At 43.8% G+C, this 21,611-nt stretch overlaps 1 protein-coding gene across 1 annotated transcript; it reads left to right on the top strand.

The window, feature by feature from the left end:
- Positions 1 to 1,810: 1,810 nt before the first annotated feature.
- On the top strand, positions 1,811 to 5,423 carry LOC108791958 (rho-related GTP-binding protein RhoU-like). Its single transcript, XM_018562601.1, has 3 exons — positions 1,811 to 2,251; positions 3,519 to 3,577; positions 4,210 to 5,423. Exons 1-3 carry the CDS (start codon positions 2,032 to 2,034, stop codon positions 4,660 to 4,662), a joined length of 732 nt encoding a protein of 243 aa, XP_018418103.1. The 5' UTR covers positions 1,811 to 2,031; the 3' UTR covers positions 4,663 to 5,423.
- Positions 5,424 to 21,611: the final 16,188 nt, after the last annotated feature.

Consider the following 21,611-nt stretch of genomic DNA (forward strand, 5'->3'; position numbering starts at 1 on the left):
GTGTATATTATATATATATATATATATATATATATATATATATATATATATATATATATATAGGTATATAGCGTCCAGGCAGGATTTGACCACACTCTCAAAAAGCCATCTGCAGATTCCCATACACTGGTAGGATGGCCATACACTGATGGCTTGGCTAAAAAGTCAACCAGCATGTGGCCCAGCTGGGACCTCCCCTTTTGAAAAAAACATTTCAATCGACTTTTGTTGAAGGAGCTGGTCTTAAAAATCTGAACCAAACAGTGACTGTAGCCAAATTTAAGACTTCCGTAAGTGTCCCTTGCCTTGCGTTGTGGTTCCCTCCACTGACATAGGGGTAGGAGGATGGTACCATGGTGCATGGGAGGGAGACATGAGCTGCCATTGAGGTAAGTACAGTATAAAGCCTCTTGTATTGCACGGAAACACAGACGGGGTTGCGTCAAGCTGCTGGCAGTTGGATTTCAAAGAACGACTGATGTCTAATGGGTACTGGGCAGATTGATAAAAGCCCAAGGAAATGAAAGCCGGTGCTGTAGGCATAGCCAGTGGCGGAACTACCGCCGGTGCAGGCGGTGCGGGCGCCCGGGGCCTCAGGCTCTCAGGGGGCCCAGCAAGTTGCCGGCCGCCGGATCGTTATCCAGCGCGCGGCGGGCCCCTGGTCTCTCCGCCGGGAGTGTCGGATCATCCGTTCATCCGACACTCCCGGCCAGTGTTGTAGCGAGGGGGGGCCGGGGGGGACCGCTGACCTGCGGCATCAGACGCGGCTCTGTATTCGGCCGCTCCTCTGGTGGGCTCCTCTGCAGGCCCCTGCGGTCTGTCCTCTACAATGCCTGTTTAGAAGGCTGCGTCTGCCTGATCCAGCTAGTATGCGATTCGGGCTAGCTGGATCAGGCAGAAGCGGCCCTCTAAACAGGCACTTTGTCAAGGCATGTAATGTGTATTACTGCGCATTGCGGTAACACACGCGTTTCCGCAATACATAGTTGTGAATTAGCCCTGAATCTTAATGATTCGAACTGCAGCCAACTACTTTTTTGCTCCCGATGTGCAAGTGCAAGACTTTTAACTCCATTATATTAAAACTTATAGAGCAATTTTTTTACTTTTAAATACATCCCCACAGGTACCTTTACAGATCAAATATGAGGTAAATCGGCTTCGTAACATTAATTGGGGTTTAAGGTTTATTGAATCATGTGCCCGGGCGGGAGGTGGCCACAGACCCGGGCACGTGATTCCAAACCCGGGTTGTATGGGTGAAACCCGTACGGGTGGCAACCCTAGGTTTTAGCCAAAAAAACATCTTATGGAAAATAAGATGGAGAACTTTCCTGGTCAATCAGTTGTTTAAAACCTTCACACACTTTTAACAAAAGTTCACACAATTTAGGGGCTGCCGACACGCACAGTAGAGGTTACCTGTCTTTTTACATTAGTATATAATACAAAAAGATTGAGAAGACCCTATAAAGCAGGATGTCCTCCACTGTCTAAAAAGCTGACGGAGGGAAAGGCGAGAGTTAAAGTTCAGACTTCTTTGGAAAGTCCATTGTGCAGGACAGCAACAGCAGATTCTCAATGCAGCCTGCAGGGTGGAGCAGAGCTGGGAGGTTTAACTCCTTATTTACCAGCTCACTTAGCTTGGAGGGAGCAGTGTTTGTGTGAGACAACTTTACAGAGCACAATCCCTTTTTTACATTTCTATGCAAAACCGTCCTGTGAGAGGCACAGCTCTCTATCCCACCCCCCAGAGCTCCCCTCCTCCCTGCGCTTTCACCTCCCCCAACTGCTTCAAATCCTTTAGTCCTCTTCATCTCTCCACATTGATTATCCAAGCCTGTCTGCAGCTCCTCCCTCTCCTGATCCCAGCTCCCAGCCTGCTGAGTTCCCAGGAGTGCAGGGGTGTCTTTCGCACAAAGAGGGAGGGGAAAAAAAAAAAAGAAAGCATTTTTAAAGAGTCTTTGCTGCCTTCCTGGCCAGAATACCTGAGCAGACCTGGAAAGGTGGACAACCTTTAACTGGAGGACCATGCCCCCTCAGGACCTGTCCATGGAGTACACGTCACACTTTGCACCCCCTGTGCCACCTCACATGCCTAAGCCTTTACCTACAGATGGGTGTCAGGAGAGGAACCTGAAATGCGTGCTTCTGGGAGATGGTGCGGTGGGCAAGACCAGCCTTCTGGTCAGCTACACTACCAATGGCTACCCAACTCGATACATTCCTACGGCGTTCGATGACTTCTCAGGTAGGTTTGCTCATGACTGTGTAATGGTGGAAGGGGGAAATGATCGAGTTGATGTAATGGGCGCAAACATGGGGGTTTCTAATCCATATATCTGATCTAAACGATCTGCCCCTTGGAGGTTACTGGTATTCTCCAGCAAGCTTAGAACTGGGGTTATTTTTATGGTAGAATTCAGCATACGGTGAACACAAATGTAGCTTTTTAGGTACAAAAACAATTGCTGAAAATGATAAGGATGGAAATGGTAGTCTAAATGATTTACTAGCGTTTTGGAAAATTGTTCTCTACGGACAGACAAATGTTTGCAATCTAAGCAATTGTTCAGGGGAGTAGGATGCAATTTACGATAGAAAGGATATCTGCTACTCTTCAATGTGCCAACAATTGGGAACAATGACCGATAAATCAAACGAGCTACCTGCAAAATGCTACCTTCATTTGTTCAATTCCGATGTGTGAATCTGTTGAAATTTTAAACAATAGACCTGTGTATAGTCCGACATATCCCAGCTTACTTCATATTGGATAAGCTCTCCCATTAGACCTGCATCATGTCCACGGGGCAATTGACAACTAGACAAAAGTTGAGTTTCACAAGTTTGTAGATGATCTTTTACAAAGGTTCCCACTCCGTACATGGCTAGGTTATTGTGTTAAGTCCTTCAAGCCATCCGTAAATCTGTACTACTATATGGAGAACAAAATCTGGTTCCCCAAGTGGGGTTTGTTGGCCCAATGTGTATGTGTTAATACAACATTTTCGGGTTCCAAACATTAGTGGCATTAACCTGTTTCTAGTCAGGCCAGGTTTTTTTGTACAGGGTTTCCTGGATCCTCGAGTAAGGGATCTGATATTTGGGTATTGCAGGTCACCCCTGGGGGGAATTCTTGTTTCTGCGATTCTTCTATCCAGGAATGTATCTTAAAGGCTAATATTTTTATTAACTGGTTTGGACTAGATCTGATGTAACTAGACATCATAATTGTTTTTTTTTTTTACTGCACCACCTTATCATATTGCTTAGTTTTACTTGTTAGCCTATCGAGGAAGTACAGAGTAATCCATGCACAATGCAGCACTGTGTCTCTGTATGCAGATCCATGGTCCACAACGAAAGGTCATGTCCTGCCGACTCCTCCCCAGGGCAAACACAATGACATAATTTTCCAATCGGCAGTATACAACAGCCCAGGGTGATGGGGCCCTACTGCACAGGGGGTGCTAATCCTATGTATGTTAATTTTATTTTTTCTTTCCTTTTTGCAGCTCTGGTCCAAGTTGACAACACCCCAGTGAAGCTGCAGCTGTGTGATACTGCAGGCCAGGTAAGAGTGCAGTCAATCTAGGAATGTAATTTTTATGGAGATAGCAGGGTTCTATAGCTTGTAGTTCTGTCTGCATTACTGCGTTACCCTGCAGAGGAGAGAGGGGAACACCAAACTTGTTACAGTTCTTCCAGCTTGCTTATGTATTTAGTAGTTTATTTATACCTTGCAGAGATGGGAGCAGTCTCCACGTTCCCTTGTATCTGTGTCCGCCTGCAGTGGGAGGGACAGATGCCATGTCTCATAGTTCTCTTCTACTTGGGTCAACCTGCAGTGGGAGGGACAGATGCCATGTCTCATAGTTCTCTTCTACTTGGGTCACCCTGCAGTGGGAGGGACAGATGCCATGTCTCATAGTTCTCTTCTACTTGGGTCACCCTGCAGTGGGAGGGACAGATGCCATGTCTCATAGCTCTATTCTTTCTGTCTGTGTCACGCTGTAGTGGAATGGTGACTCCATGTTTCATAGCTCCTTTCTGCCACCTTGCATTGGAGGGACAGTTTTATATGTCATAGCGTTCTTCTGTCTGTGATCCCCTGCATCAATAGGAACAGAATCCATTAATGTTCTTTCTAGCGTTCTCTGTGGTTCTGGATGTCATAAATAAATTTATTCTTTTCTTCTTTCTCAGGATGAATTTGACAAGCTGCGCCACTTCTGCTACCCAAAAACGGATGTTGTCATCCTGTGCTTCAGTGTGGTCAGCCCATCGTCCTTCCAGAATATATCAGAAAAGTGGATCTCTGAGATCCAGTGCCACTGCCCCAATGTGCCTGTTGTTCTAGTGGGTACCCAGTGTGACCTTCGTGAGGACGTCAAAATCTCGATCCAGTTGGCACGGTATCGAGAGAAACCTATACCCCAGTCCTCTGGCAAAGCCCTTGCTGAGAAAATTGGGGCTGTGGGTTATGTGGAATGCTCCGCTCTCACTCAAAAGAATCTGAAGGACGTGTTTGACCTGGCCATCCTTTCTGGCCTCCGCTATTCTGACCTGCGAAACCAGCGGGAGAGAAAAGTGGCAGCTACAGCCAGCAAGATGAAAACACTATCTAAAGCTTGGTGGAAAAAGTATGTGTGTGTATAGACTTTGAGCCGTTTTTATGACACACAGTCAAGTGCCTTATGATAAGAGCTAACCTTTGGGGAATGGTGTCAAGACCAAACAAGACACCATTCCTGGACTATTGAGATGAGTTCCCAGGTGCATAAAGACTAGATGGGGCACGGACTGAATAAACCATAAAGCCCTTGGGAGAGACTGTACCTGGGCACTAGACTAACCTACATAACGACCTTCTGACATCCATTCTTCGAGGGATATATCCAAATTGCACCTATGTTTACACTGGATAAGATTCTGAGCTGCAATGGGTCAGAAAGAAGCTTGGTAACCAGGATGATGTCTATACAGGACTAATATAATGATTACTTTATAAAGCTACCTTCTGATGGTGGCTGAATTCCTTAAATAGCTTCTGTTTTAGGAAGCGTGCAGAATATTATCTTCTAATACTATGTATTAACATTGACACCTGTGTCTTAGAGCGAAAGGATGACTTAGCCACTCTTACTGTTCTAACCAACTTGGTCAACCTAAGGCTCTGCAGCTGCTGTGAAATTGCCAATCGTCACCTGCTGGGACTTGTGGTTCCGCAACAGCTAAAGAGGTTAGGTTTACTTAAACTTTGCTCAGTTACTTCTTCCATAGGATTAAGTGTGCGGTCATCCCTTCCCATAACACATCCGATTTCTGTTCTATCGGTCTCATTAATGAAGCTTTACAAGCATTTATTTGGGACACAAATGATCTCATTTTATGTGATTTCTGTTTGCAAATAAAATCATTTTTTTGTAAATGAAAGCACTGTCTGGTCTTGGCTCCACGTGTCGTGGTGAAGAAAATGTGTAATGTAATGTGTAAACAGGCTCAGCGCAGTGAAAGAGTGCTTATGGCACCTGGGCTTGATGTCCACCAGGGACATCATCTGAAAGCAGCTGCTATGTACTTTCCTTGTTTGGGAAACATTTCTTCCAGTTGATTACATTTCCTTCCACAACAAATTTCCTTCCACACAGCCTACCCCTCAGGATCACCTTTTAACACAGAATATTTAGGCAACGACCACATCCCTATTATACCCCTCAATCATGTAGGCCATGGCAAATGAGCGTTTCAGAATGTAAACCCTAACAATGAACTTCTCTTATTTGGTACATTTTGGTATGTTAAACAAGACTTTTTGTCAGATCTGTTTAATAAGTGCAAAATAATACCAGCTGATAACCTAATGTGCTGATAACGGTGTGCTTTCTGCCTATGCTACAGACTTAGTATAGTAGTTGCATTGTCCCCAGTTATCTCTGAGGACAAAAGAGTTCCTGCCCTCTATGTTATGGAGATGAGGAGGTTGGGTTATTTTGTAGTCCTGTCATTGGGTGACAACACTGCTTCTCAATAGATGCAGTATAGTAAGTGTTGTCACCCTAGCAGGGCCGGATTTACTCTATATTATCTCTAATTTTTTTAAATAATTTTTTTACCTTAATATTTTTTACTTCTTAATTTTTATTTATTTTAGAATTTTTTTAATCAATTTTGCCAAATATTTTGTATTTTAATAATTTTTTTTCACTTAACTTTATTGCTATCACACAAGTGCTAACAAGCCCCTGTGTGATAGCATTTGGTGGTGACGGGTTCTGTTTATGGAACCTGTCAACTCTAATAGAGGAGTTCTTGCATAGCGCTGTGCTGGAACTCCTGTGACAGCTGAGAGGGGAAGGCTGTGAGTGCAACTCTCCCCTCTCACTGTTTACACGGAGCGGAGAACGGGAGGGGGGTTGGGGGAGGACGGATGAGCAGGCTGCGCTGTCTGTTTGCCCAAAGCAGGGCTAAATGTACAAAACAACTACTCACCCAGCGCCTGGAGCTTCTTGTCCTGGGCGTCGGGCGATGGGATTCCCTCCCCTTGTGGGATATCCAGCCCTGCACCCTAGGACAGAAAGTGTATTGCTTGCAGAATACCCAGATTAAATTAAAGGGGGGGGGGGGGGGCCAGAACACTGACCATCTTAAAAAAGTGTAGCCAAAGCAGCCACTACATTTAAAGACTGATGAGCTGCAATATATAAATCATCACATTGTTCTTGATTTTAGTTACACTTTCCTTCCACTTCTACTTTTCTTTTATATTTCATTTTAAAGTAATCAATGCAATTATCTGAGGAATGGATACAAAGTTTAGTACCATAAATAAATGAGACAAATAAATAGAACATTTATTTATACAGATCTCTACACCTGAGCTAAAAGGGCAGAGCATTTGGGGAGGAAAAAGGGATTTGATTCCAAACAGGGACAGTTGGGCGATATACCATAACTCATAGTGGTAGTTACATTTGTTTCAACAAACTGCCTATAGAGTGTCTCTGTATGACTGTGTTTGGTTACGTTCACATGTTTCAAAGGATGCCATCAGCACACAATATTATCTTGTGCAATCAGCAAAAGTCCATTTTTTGACACAAGATTGCCACTCAAATGCAAGCGCTTTTGAGGCCACGCGGGGTCCCCTTCATCAGGCTCAGAATGACGACATGAAACATGCACGTATTTCACCGCACCATCCGTGGTCACCACTAGCACCCACCTGCATCTTGCAGGGCATCATATCGGGTAAGGAGTACAGCAAGATATCTTCTTGTTATCTGGTTACATTCACAAGGGTGTGGGTAAATGTGGAGCAAATTTGGGCAGATTCAGCAGGAATTGGCCACAATTCGATTCGTGGATGGATCCCATCTCCTCGACAGACATCAATCATTAGATTGACTTTTGCTTAAGGGACATACTGAAAAATAATTGGCTGAACAGCTGCAAGCACTGTCCCATTACTCTGATAGTGGAAACACGTTTTTGTTGTGTTCTGGATCTGTTTGAAAATTATTTTTTAAGGTCTCCCAACACCTGTTTTTTTTTTTTCAACGGAGGAAGGGGAACAAGGGGAGAGCTTTCTGCAAACATGTGCCAAACACCTTAGGAGCATTTAGAATGCACTTGTCAGATGCACTTTCATTGACTTGAATGGAAGTGTTTGTCAACGTCTGTTTTTTATGCTCATGTGAACGAGGCCTTAGGGACATCAGATGGCAATCGCCTGATTCTGAGCTTGTTCGCTCTTGTGATGGGCTACAACCTCACGTTTAGTCTACTCATTTGTATTAGATTGTAGTCCATCAAGGGAGTGAGCTTGGAGCGGTGACTACTTTATAACACACACATCACACCATATAGTGTACAGAAGTAGATTTTTAGATTGACTTTTGTAAAAGGAACCAGTCTGAAAATACTGCGGGCCAATCTAAAAATCTACTTCTGTACAAACAGGGGAAAGAAGGGGTCCTGAAGGGGCCACACAACTGCTTAAATTTTGTCAGCAGGACTCAGCCACAATTTGTGCAGTACATGGCCAGCTTAACCTAGTTTGTGTGTTTGCAGGTCATATACCGGACCTGCTCTTTGTGTACACACAGGTGATGGCATTATAGTGTGTGCCGGACCTTGGATGTGTGTACATAAGTCTCAGCATAGTAATGTCTGTTAAAGACATGGTCTGTGTATGCATACAAGAGTGTGTGTTACACCTGGTCCGGGTGGATACATATCATAGAGTAGTAGTGTCAGTATAAAAGGTGAAGTTTACCTTTCTGACCATGATTTATGTTACACCCATATTCAGGTTGTAACATGAAACATGGTCACGTCGCACCACCCACCACCCACTTACCTGAATTGCGGGGTTCTTCTGTTTGCAGGCTGCTGCTTTTTAAATGGTGCGGATGTTCCATCAGTCACCAAAGCAGAGGGACTTATAGCCCTCAATAGAATACAGGTACGGTGACGTCACAGCACTTGTAGTCAATTCATTTTTCCTCCTTTCCATGTTATTGAATGTTCATGCAGACAGGGATGGGAGGAAGAATCTGCAAGAGGCGGAGCAGTTTTAATGCTTTACTACCGGTAGTTCCAATTATTATTATACAGGATTCATATAGCGCCAGCAGTTTGTGCAGAGCTCTACAATATAAGGAAGACATTACAGTTACAATACAATTCAAGACAAGATTGTAAGGAGGGCCCTGCCCACAAGAGCTTACAACCTAAAAGTGAGGGGGAAGTGATACATGAGGAGGTAGCTGTGTGGGGATGAATTGTTTAAGAAAGTGATGGTTCAGTGGTTAGGTTGAGGTGGGATAGGCTTCCCTGAAGAAATTAGTTTTCAGGGCCGGTTCACACCATTTCCAGTGCGATTGTATATGCACTATTTTTTGCAATCACACTGGACTGGAACACAGGCATTGCTGTGACACGTGATTTGATGCGGGTGATCGCAGTCCGAGCGGGGGAGGGGGGGCATGTCTGCCGTGCCATTGACTTGACTTGAATGGCACCGCCACGCCCCCTCCCGCCCCAGAAAGCAGGGAGGTGTGTGTTCCGGCCACTAACCGTGCTGATGGTGTGAACCGGCCCTTAAGGCAGACAGAGTAGGAGACAGCCGGACAGGTTGGAGTAGGAAGTTCTGAGGATGGGAGAGACTCTAGAGAAGTCCTGGAGGCGAGCATGGGAGGAGTTGATGAGGGAGTTAGAGAGCAGGAGGCTTGGCTTGAATTTTATCCTTTGGGCTATTGGAAGCCAGTGCAGGGATTGGCAGAGGGTAGTTGCAGACACTGAGCGGTTGGTTAGGTGGATGAGTCTGGCAGCAGCATTCATGATAGACTGAGGGGGGAATAGCCTGTGTAGAGGTAGGCCAATGAGGAGGGATTTGCAATAGTCGAGACGAGAGATAACAGCTGAGCAGATAAGTAGCTTTGTGGTTTCATTGGTGAGGAAGGGTCGTATTTTGGAGATGTTACGAAGGTAAAGGTGGCAGGATTTGGATAGTGATTGGATGTGGGGCAGAAAGGTGAGGTCGGACTCGAGGATCACACCTAGCACCCTAGAACAATGCACATTTTTCTTTTATAAAGAAGTGTGCATTTATTATCATTTTTTGGGGGACTTTATCTTTAAAGCAGGATCTGATCTGTAGTGAGCTATACCTGGGACAGAGGCCATTGTAATAGAAACGGTCTTGCCTCATATCCTTTGCTTCAGCAGGAATCTGCCAAAATTCAAAATGTGGGTGGCCATCTTAAAGTGCAACTGAAGCCTTTACATTTCTTTTTAGGTTATGGATAGAGTGTAGAGAGATTAGAGCCCCTGTCAGGTTTTTATTGCTGCATGTGTCCCGTTAGGGGGATTCAACCTATTTGTCCTGGTGAATGTTATGAGTGAAAGTAAAAGAAAATCCCACATTTTGGGTTGTCATCAGAACAGGAATAGATAGGAAACCTCCCAATGGGGACACTAGTTCTGGTGACCCTGCTGTCCATCAGAGATTTCCCTCTCTTTGCAGGGATTTCATTTCACTTCTTGCTGTGGTTATTGGACAGGAAGTGAAGGAAAGTGTCCCCAATGGGACACAGAGCGCATAAAAAGTTGACAAAGGTTGTGACCTTCCCTCACTCTATCCAAACCTAAAAAAAAAAAAAGTTTGGCTTCAGGAAACTAAAACTTTGTTTACCTCCTGTATTCTTCTTTTACTGCCTGTGCTTCCCTTGGAGATACTCTGTACTTCCTGTCTCGGTGACCACAAAGAAACGTGAGTGTAAGGACTCATTCAGAGAGGCGTGCATGTCCATACGTTGTCCACGCCCCTAAAAAGACCCATTCCCGGAAGGGATGCAGCCACGTCCTCTCTATGGGAGGACATGGCTGCATGCAATCACACGCGGTCAACCGCACACCTGAACCTGTACTTCTGTGTGGTTCCAGTTTCCTGCACTTGGACAGATGTGCAGGTTTGGGTCATGGTCTCTACATTGTATCCTCCCTAGTAGAGTCCTGATAGATGCCAGTCACTTCTGCCATCTATATATAGACACAGTAACTGTAAGGACCTATTTTTGCAGGGATTAGACACCTCACCATGGCGACAGGCGGTGACATCACTAATAAAAAGGCCTGCGGGTTAATGTATTCCGCTATTTCTTAATTAGGAGACCTATTTATAGAAAGAAGACAAGGGGGCAGCACAGGAAATGGATAAAATGAATGTTGACATTCAAGTTGCTTTTAATTGTTCTAGTTGCACAAAGTAAATGAACTCTTCATCTTGAGAGATCTCTTCATCGCACAAAAAAGGAAAAGCTGCCTTTAATCTGTGGTGCAAGCTCACTCCTTGACCTTAAAAGGGACGCTCAACCTAAAAGACAAGTTGACTTACATACAAAAACAAGCTTTTCTCAATTCAAAGAACCTTGAATACCGCACTGTCACCACAAAGGGAGTAGGGGGAAACGGCGTGCTTGAGAAAAGATTTCTAAAGGAAAAATGCATACTTGTAGCACGAGAGCCCGACAGCCAGCATTTTCAGTAGGAAAGCCCAGCAATGGTAGCCTGCGGATTTTTCTTCATTTAAAGTAGATGGAAACTTTAAAGAAGAAATCCAGGGGGAAAATAAAAATGATTTAGGGCTGGTACAGAGCTGGGCGAGCTCTCTTCTTTTAGTACTGAGATCTTGGTGCTGGTAGTTTTTTTTTTTCTGCAGCGCTCCATACGCTAAGGGTAATACCCTGCTCACACTACCCAGCAATCCCAACACTTTAGGCACCCATACAGGTGAAACTCGAATAATTAGAATATCGTGCAAAGTTCATTTATTTCACTAATGCAACTTAAAAGGTGAAACTAATATATGAGATAGACTCATTACATGCTTGGCAAGATAGTTAAAGCAATGATTTGTCATATTTGTGATGATTATGGCTTACAGCTCATGAAAACCCCAAGAACCCCAAATCCACAACCTCAAAAAAGTAGATTATTACATGCAATCAATAAAACAAGGATTGTACATAGAACAATATCGGACCTCTGAAAAGTACAAGCATGCATATGTACTCAGTACTTGGTTTGGGCCCCTTTTGCAGCACTTACTGCAATTACTTTTGCACGATATTCTAATTATTCGAGTTTCACCTGTATATGGCTCAAAATATAGCCAATGCGTCTGGAAAATAAAGCCGTGAGTGGCCCTGCAAGCACCACCCAGTTCAACAAAATAAAAAAAAATCGACCCAGGTGGATAATTATCGTCCAACATCTTAATCTTCTGAGAAGCTGTCACTGTTCAACAACGCTACCACTACCCCAATACAATAGCTGCCAGTGGAAATTGATTTCTTCTGGATCAGTCCACGGTTTGGAGGCCTTAAGACTTATTAATGCAAATGTAACCCCTTGTTTGCATACGCGCCTCTCCTTGACCAGCATCCTTACTAACCATCCTGTTCTGAGCTCCCTGTGCTAAAATCTACTGTTTCGGATAAGGAGCCTCAGTGAAAACTCATTTTCATTAACCAGTGACATTACTATGGCACCGGCCATGAATACAAAATGGATCCTTTAGAAAAGTGACAAGGTGCAATAAAAGATAGACAGAATGTCTCCACTTTGCTGTATTTTTGTAATGTATGCAAGCGTTGTCAGCAGGTATATTTATCACCTATGTCTGTATATTTTATTGACCGCAATCTTTTCCTATCTCCAGAGCCTTCACCCCCAGGTAATGTGGAGTGTTCGGCAGATAACATAAACCTTCATAATCCTGAGATAAAAGAATGACGAAGCTGAAGATGTTTGACAACAGAAACTTGACCCTTCTCCAGCTTAACCAGGAAAAAGAAAAAAGAACCGCCTTGATAAGAGAAAACAGAGCCAGGGACTTGAATGGGCGAAGGTCACTCAGCTGTTTCCAGCAAGTTCATTAACCTTTTTTGCTTCTGAGCATTGGCTTGGCTATGGTAGACGTTCAGAGTGGCAATATACAAAGCAATGGGATCATTTTTATGGAACAGATTATATCAGCACAGAAAGATCAGCCCCAAAGATCAGCCCCATATTGTTCAATATTTGCAAACAAATGAACCAAAGTGTTTTTTGAAAGATTACATTTTAGGCTATTCATATGGAGCTGTACTGTGTGTAATGGGAAGGGTAAGGGGCACATACTTAACTTCTATTTTCTTCCCCCCATTGCCCTCTTTTGTACACAGTACACTATTACACCAACAAAAAGTGAACAGCTGTTCAGGGACAGCAATGAGGGCTCAACTCGGTTGCTCTAACAGGTAATATGGAACCTTATATTATGCCCTGGCTGTATTGTCTATGCAAAAATCCATCCCTGCTTTTTATATACTTTGGATTCACTTCTTTGAATGCCCATCTCCATCTTTTAAAGCCCATAACTTCAGACCTCCCCCTACATCCTGGAAGCCTTCCCTGCCCCATAATTAAAAAAATTCCCCAGCATACAGACCTTTTCTCCCCTCTGCTTCAGCTTCTGGACTGTCTCTTGGTGCCATCCCATATAATGTAGGGCTATGGCCCGCGCATTAGACACGATGACATCAGTGGGTCTCCAACAGCCAGAGCATAGGGGACAAGAGCCTGCGGATGCCGGAGATGGAGCCTGGAGGGAGCATGCGGGAGTGGGGATCAAGTAAGTAAAAGCCCTTTACCCAGGTGCCTTAACCAAAACAATCAGTTAACCCTTGCAGTGTGGGGCAGCCCCCGGCGATAGGCTTCAAATGATTCTGGGCAACAGTCAACTAGTAAGAGTACCAGTGGCAGCAGAGAACAGCTCTAGAGTGTGAAGAGGGTGAATACAGCTTTACAAACTTTTTGTATCTTAACAGGTTGACAAAGAAAATTGAGAAAAAAAAAAACACTATTGGATAAGCACTTCTTAAACCTGTAAAAATACCCTAGTAATACAAATACTTCCTAAGCATATCTCTTGTAACATATTAAATAGGGATGCATCGATACTGTTTTTTTGGTCTTGTATACGAGTAGTGATATTTTTTTCTGGTACTCGCCGATACCGATATCCGTGGGCCCAGATTATCAGGAAGCCGGCTCCATGCTCCCTCACGGCACTGCTGAAGTTCCGGTATCGGTATGTATTGGAGCATTTGAGTGAGTTTGAGTACTCGTCCAAATACTCTGTATCGGCACCGACACCGATACTAGTATCGGTATCTGTGCTACTTAGTACTAGTATCGGTATCTGTGCTAGTTAGTACTAGTATCGGTATCTGTGCATCCCTAATATTAAATATCAAATGCAAATTATCTTAAGTTTTGAACTTTACTTCATCTTCAACATGTCTTTAGACTTTTTCTACTAGTGTTTTCTCCCGATCCCCTAAAAGATATTAAGTGGAAATGTAAATTTATAAAACAGAGTGAACTTCACAAATGCAGCATCAATGTACATACTTAGAGAGATAAGGGCAATTCATTCTTTCAGGATAAAATTCAAAGAAATTGTCCAGTTAAGTAAATAAATTGGCATTTTAAAAACACAGTTTTAATCTCCATGCAATAAATCAAGCAGCTGTTTCCAACATGTGTTAGACAAGACCATGTGTCATCACTGCATCCTCTGGAAGGTATGTAGAGGCTGGCATTCTGACAAAATGTACCTGGAAACAATAATATTCTGACGCATGTCCTGGACCATCCCTAATACTCCGAAGCACCCATATGCCAGCTTATCGCTGCCTGAGGGGGCTGGGTGATGAGTGTCAGGAGATACAATGCAGATGAGGCCCTGGCTTTCTCCACCAGTCACTGACCACTCCAGGGGTGCCATGAGATCACTGCTCAGCAGCTGTGTGTCTGTACCACAATACAGCCTGTCACTAGAGCTGGAACACAGCAGGGAACAATAGGCACTAATCTGCTTCTGAAGTGTTGACTTGTAGCTTTAGGCGTCTTCATCATCCACATTATTTTTTAACTTTTTTAACTTTTTCATAAAGCAGACCTGAAGTGAAATACAAACCCCTGCTGCCACATTCCCTAAAAGTGTATCTGTAGATAAACATTTTTTCTCTGTGAGTTTTGGATAGAGCGGGGAACGATTAGAGTCCCCATCAGGCTTTTATTGCTGTGTCCCTGGTCCCTGCTGGGGAGAATAAACCTTTGTTTTGTCCTGGTCACCATATTCTTGAGAATAAAAGTGACAGGAAACCCAAAAATGTAGAGTGGTCACTGCAACAGAAAGTTAGGGTAGTTCTCCCAGTGAGGTCAACTGTCTAAGGCTGGGTTCACAATGTTGCGGTGCATTAATGTACATTATTTTGCGTGTTAACGTGCACTGTATAAAAGCAAACCATTTATATGAATAGGCTGCTTAATGCACCAAGAATGTGCAGGTACTATTTTTTGTACTGGGCCACCCCACAATCCATGATAGTGCGTTACTATGTGTTGTGGTTCTCTTCAATGCACATCCATGCATTGGGGTGCTATTGATAATTAATGACTTACCCACAAAACACAGCACAGCACAACAGTGTAAACTCAGCCTTAGAGGGTTTTTTCTCATTGGTTTAGGATTCACTCTCATATCCTGTTGTGTCTCCAGGACAGGTAGAAGCGAAACCCTCCCAACACGGCACAGATTTAAAAAAAAAAATTGAAAGGATAAGGCCAGCATCAGCATAAACATTCACATTCATCCACCATTTTTCTAAAGAACGTCTGTTTAGTGATCTCCAGTCCGCTGTTTCATGTTTATCAGTCTGTTTTGTATATTGGTTAATACTGTGCTGTCTTTTTCATTGATAATCTCTGCTATTGGTCACCTTGCCATCTCTTCCCCAACGGACACACACGCACCCGGTCACCCACATGATGTAAAAAGAAAACATGATTTATCAGACCAGGCCACCACCTTTAGTCCAGTTCTGATGCTCCCGTGCCCACTGTAGCTGTTTGGCGGTGCACAAAGATCAGTATGGGCACCCTGACCGGTTTGCGGCTACGCAGCCCCATACGCTACAAGCTACGATGCACTGTGTGTTTAAACACCTTTCTATCAGAACCAGCATTAACATTTTCAGCAATTTGAGCTACAGTAGCTCTTTTATTGGATCAGACTACACAGGCCAGCCTTCGCTCCCCGTATGCATCAATAAGTCTAGGCCGCTCATGACCCGGTCACTGGTTCACCGGCTTTACTTCCTATGGTAGATCCTGACCACTGCAGACTGGGAACATCCGACACGAGCTGCAGTTCTGGAGTTGCTCTGACCCAGTCATCTAGCCATCTTGGTCTTCTTGCTCAAATCCTTTGCGCTTGCCCATTTTTTCTGCATCCAAAACATCAACATCAGGGGCAAAATGTTCACTTGCTGCCTAATGTAACCCATCCACTTCCAGGTGCCATTGCAACAAGATAATCAGTGTTATTCTCTTCACCTCTCAGTGGTCATAATGTTATGGTTGTATAAATTCTGTACAATAATAAAAATTATATAATAATAATGTCTGAATTACTGCTATAAACATACTTGGTGTATTATCCATAATTTTTTAACACCTTGTTGACCAACACTGATCAATATAACCTCGACTGCTTATTTCTCTTTCTAATGCCATAGGATACAGCAGATAACCACAGTAACTGGAACTGGAATCTTTAATGTAACCTTTTAACAGTAATACTGACATGAGATGTTGATTCTCAGTTTATGCCTTGCTTGTGCTTTTAGGTGGTCGCTGGGTTGAGTATGAGTCAGCATGAGTTGAGACACCCCCACTCTTGTACAATTGCTAAACTGTTGACATTGTTTTGTTATCCTTAATGAATGATGTATATTATTAAACCAAACCCTTATATTTTAGATTAAGTGCAAGAATAAAAGTAGGATAAAATGATGTACAAAAAAAGCACACTACTAACAAAAAAGAAAATCAATAAAAAAAAGTAAACAACTACCTGATGATATCTGGCTGAAAAAAAAGTATGAAGCCAGAAAACAGTCCAAGGGCAAGAAAATGACTTCATCTTTTCTGAAGGGTTAAGACAGTACTGGTGAAAAGATACGCAAGTGCAGACTAAGCAGATGTAAAACTAATTTAGCAATTCTGAATGTTCCCGAAAGCTCTACATTTTACTGGCATTCAAGAGCTACAGAATACCAGCAAAGCCTGAAGCAATAGCTACATTTTAACACAGATCACAGATATTAACACTTTATGGAAAGCTTCTAGCTCTGAATTCAATGAACTGAGGGGACCTGGCAAATACCTACATATGTCAGGACTCCCAGCTTTTACCATGTATAAATGAGGGCACCCCACCTATGTACTGGGTGACAAATTACCAATCATGATCATTTTGAACTGTTTATTAAAGCTCAATTTATGTCACACTTTAGCTTGTTTTTGTCCTTTATTTTCATGTTATGATTTGAGGCTGGGTTTTCTTTTTACTTGGAAATGCCTTAAAATAGCCTGAAAAAGTGCTTCTTCCTGCACTCACATTGCAGTGCTCTTTGCTGGCATAGCTAAGTAACAGCCACTCCCCTAATCATAAGTATCTTTACACAGGCCGCTATTGGAGAGGAGGGGAGGGGGTGTGTCTGACCAGTCCTGTTATGGATTACTGACTGCAGTAGGTCAGTAGTTCTACCAGGATGCATATCATACCTATATCTCAGTCAAAAAATCTCCAATGGCTCTGGGGCAAGAGCGTTTCTTTTCCACTTTGGACTTAACTAGTGGTTACTGGCAAGTCCCAGATGGTGCTTATTCACCCCAGCAGCCGCACTCAACTGCACGGCTGTTGGTGTGCGAGTGCCTGGACACTGCTGATGCACTCAATCAACTGCACTGTGTTTTTTTTTTGTGCTATAACTTTATTGAAATGTCATAAGTGACATTTCCTTAAGTTCTAGGGGTTCAGAGCAGTGCGATGTGGTTGTACCGCATCTCACTGCAGTGCGTTTAAAAAAAGTACTGCATGCCACAACGCGGTGGTGTGACCTGTGCCCACCTGTGACAAGGCAATTTGCCTTGTCTTGCGTTTAGGCTGCCCTGGAAAAAATGGCCAGCACAGACCAAACACACATGATGCGAACGGGGCCTAAAGGCAGAACAGGAAAAGACAATGTTTATAATCCCAGTGGGTTTATTTGAATTTATTTGCATGTCTTTTAGATAAACTACTCCCCCAAACACTTTTCAGAGACTAAAGCAGCATTGCTTGGGATATCTCCATTTTGATTCCGTTCTTATATATCTGGATGATAATATTGTGTTTTCCATAACTTCTGAGGATAATCTTTAGCATCTTGGGTTTTAGGTCATTAGGTTTTTCCCCCGGCTAAGCCAGTTTGGAATTAAAGGGTTATTAAACCCTCCGTTTTTTTTGCATATATCTACTGCTAGCAAGCAAAACAAAAAAACAAAAACGCTTTAAAAGCGGTTTACACTTACCCCAGTCTTCGCCGCGCGCTCCAGTCCGAAAATGTGAAAAATCTCGGTCGCCCCAAAGCATCTTGGGGAGGGTGCATGCGCAGTTCAATTTTTCGGCTGGGAGACGAGGAGAGACACAACCCGCATGCAGACACCGTGGGACAGGAAGATCCAGCAAGGACAGAGGAGTCAGCGCTGGATTGGAGACCCGCAGCAGCCCTGGAGGGACAGATGAAAACAACAGGAAAGAAGAAGATAGGATTAAGAGACATCAATTAAGGCGAGTGCTTTAATTAACATTGGGGGGAGGGAAAAATATTTTTGACTTTAATGTCACTTTAAGCACACCAACTGTCATTTAGTACAATAGTGCATAAAGTATCTGGGGCATATCAGTGAAGCAAAAGGTGTATCCCTAGATCCCATGAAAAGGTAAGCAGTGCAACATTGGCCCACACCCAAAATTGTACCAGAACTATGCTTCTTCCTGGGCTTGGTGGGATTTTATCGGCTTTACTGTATACTTAAAATTTATCGGGATTGTGGCCCCATTCACTCAGTTTCTGTACAGACAGCCCAGTCACTTAAAAGGAAAAACGTGACCTTCCATGGTTTCCAGTTGGCTTTGCTCAGGACAAAATAGTAACAGCTCCCATTTTGGCATATGCTGACTACCAGAAACCTTTCTGATTAAACATGGATTGCAGGGATTCTGCTTCGACAAGCAAAATAACTAACATGCACAAGTTAAAGTAACCTTCCCACCTACAAATAACAGTAACAGGCCAGCTCCTATCCACCTCCTACATGTAGTTTAATAGTGCTTGCAGTGCTGTTCTCATCTCGCCTAGTGCTTTTGACGTAGGGCTTCTCACAGGTGGCAAAGAGAATGAACTCCCCCCTTGTTCACTTCATCGTGTGGTTGTATTGCACCGCTGTCATTGAATTGTTACTATTACATCTACTCCAACTGTTTAGCCATTATGTAGATGTAGGGTTTATCCGTGTTTTAAAGGAGAACTATTGGGCTAAGGCTTTTCCCCATAGTTCTCCTTAGGGTAATGGGAGGACACAAATTAGCGTCCTCCCGTCACCCTAGGCTCAGTATACCGCGAGCTGTAGCTGTAACGGCCGTCGCCGTCAGCTGCGGGCAAGGAGGGCGGAAGCGGCAGCCAGCCGCTCAGTCGCTGGGCCGATTGCGTTCCACGGTGGAACGCACGAGGTCCCGAAACCCAGAAGTGAGGGGCGTGCGTTCCACCGTGGAACGCGGAAGTGCGCCGCTGCGTACGTCGGCTCCTCCTTCTCCTCTAAGGCCTATTTAAACGCCCAGGACAGACAGCATGGCGTTCCAAGCTTGTGCCAGAACGCCTGCTGTCTCCTGGGACCCTCCACGAACCTCCAGATTGCTCCCTCCTGCGAGTCTGAATCCACCAAGGACCCCCTGTACCTCCATAGCCAAACCCTCCAAAGAGCAAGTATTCTATGTGCAGTTGCACCTATTGTCATCTGGACTGTTTGATTTACAACTTACAATTTCAAGCCTTAATACTACGGGGAACTGGACCCATACCAATTAGCTGTATTGCCATCTAAGTTCTGCTAAACTCCCTACTCATTAACCGTACTCAGATTATTGATTTGTTCGCTTAGGAATTAACCCTCTCCAACCCCACCTTATTATTTAACTTGAGGCTGTGATGCTAGGATCCCTAACTCTCTGTTTAACTCGAGAGTGAAACCAGGGGTCCATACCTGAGAAGCCTCCGCAGCTGAGATCCACGCTAACCCATTCCATACAGACGTGACAGTAGCTCACGGTGTACTGAGACGCCGCAGATGAAGCGGATCCCAACAATTATGCCGGGATCCGCCCAGCTGTGTGACTGACAGCTGGCTCTGCCTATCTAGAGGCAGAGGCAGCTGTAGCCGCCCCCTCCCCCATCTGTTCCGCCAGTCAGCGCTGGCGGATCGGAGCGGGGAGGGGGGAATCCTCCCCCTCCCCTGTCACGGCAGAGAGCTGTGACAGGATCGAGAGGTGAGAGAACGCCGGTATGTGTTCGCTCACCTCCCGATCTACTGAGCCGACCTGTGACAGTCTCATTGTCACAGGTCTGCTAGAACTATGAGGTGAGTGAGAAGCACTCACCTCATAGTTCTCCTTTAATAAACCCCAAACATCTGCTATTGTTGTGTTGATGTACTGTTGGGTCTAGCTATAGGGTAGGTCATTACTGGAAAGGATAGTAGAGTCCAACATTTCCAGCAGCTCCTGCAGGGGGTCCTGCTACATAACCATTTAAAATACTTGATTTCTGTGCTTTTACCTGTAATATTTTATGTTGCTGGCACAATCTCTTTAATGCAAGGTTCAATAAAAGTACATTTACATGAAGAAAACAAATACACAGTTGCTGACATGCAGCTGTTTTGCTTCATTTTTAACCTTCAGTGAAAATACGACTCCTGGAATCTCAGTGGATTGTGGGACATTTCCACTCTCCGCAGCAGTTTAGTGAATAGATAATTTCTCTGGGTGAAAGGTTTGCTGTTGGTTCCTGCTGATAACCCTAAAGTGAAATCATTTCTGTTGCGTTTTATGTTTCCAAATAAAAACCATTACAAACCGCATGTGACTATTAGAAAACAGAAAATTGTGAAATGTAAAGCTGCATGCCAAAATATCAACTGACATCGTTCAGCTCTGTTTACTTTATAATGACCAGCTCCATTGTTGGAAGTTCCACGTAAGTAAACTGTACTTTTACTGGAACTCTTGTGTGACCTCATCATCTAGCAAGGTCACAATCCATGTGACCCTGGAGAAAGCACAAGACAGAGGTGCTCAGGTCCTCAGAGCACATCACATCATCATAAAAGGAGGTTTTGTAAGGTGAGCCTTGCCGAGAGGATGTTGGCTTTCTGAAAACTTCCTTGGTCATGCCCTCATGCCATTCACTTCCTCCAGACCAGAGTGCATGCAGAATGTTGTGAACCCTCTTAAGGGCAGTGTGTTCTTTGGGGTCAACAGGAAGCTGTCAGTATATAATGACCTAATTGACCTAGAGGTCTATAAATAGTATGTGAGATCTTTCCTGCTGGGTGGCTTAAAATGGACATAGATCAGGCAGTATAATTATTGAACAACACAGGAACACAGAAGATAACATAAACATAAGACAGTTTTAATGCATTATTCAGAATGACTCTTTTGTAAATATGTAATAAAATAACAGACAAAATGATAAGTGCTAAATTAGATTATAAATAAAATGTATATAACACCAAAACCTTTTTTTGGGATAGTGGGAAAATATCAAAACCCCTGTCAGGTTTTTATTGTTTTTGTGTGAATGTCCACTGGTGACATTATGCCCTCTATATTTATTCTGAAATAAGAAATCCAACATTTTAGTTTTTACAGGAACAAGAGGTCATACGAAAATGTCCATTGTTCCAGTGACAATTGTCCAAGATGAGATTTTCCTTTACTTTAGAGAAACTTCTTTACCGCTTAGTGCAGGGGTGGGCAACTCCGGCCCTCCAGCTGTGCTTTAACTACAAAATCCCAACATGCCTCTGCCTCCGGAAGTCATGCCTGTAACTGTCAGTCTTGCAATGGGACTTGCTCCACAACAGCTGGAAGGCCAGAATTGCCT

Source organism: Nanorana parkeri, unplaced genomic scaffold, assembly GCF_000935625.1.
Source record: "Nanorana parkeri isolate BGI_ZX_2015 unplaced genomic scaffold, ASM93562v1 scaffold586, whole genome shotgun sequence".
Lineage (NCBI taxonomy): Eukaryota > Metazoa > Chordata > Amphibia > Anura > Dicroglossidae > Nanorana > Nanorana parkeri.

What these genes read in the sequence shown, in the direction of transcription:
- LOC108791958 (XM_018562601.1), top strand. Translation starts at nt 2,032, where the DNA reads ATGCCCCCTCAGGACCTGTCCATGGAGTACACGTCACACTTTGCACCC. An exon ending in GGCGTTCGATGACTTCTCAG is followed by an intron (nt 2,252 to 3,518) that starts GTAGGTTTGCTC and finishes TCCTTTTTGCAG; the next exon opens with CTCTGGTCCAAGTTGACAAC. An exon ending in TGTGTGATACTGCAGGCCAG is followed by an intron (nt 3,578 to 4,209) that starts GTAAGAGTGCAG and finishes CTTCTTTCTCAG; the next exon opens with GATGAATTTGACAAGCTGCG.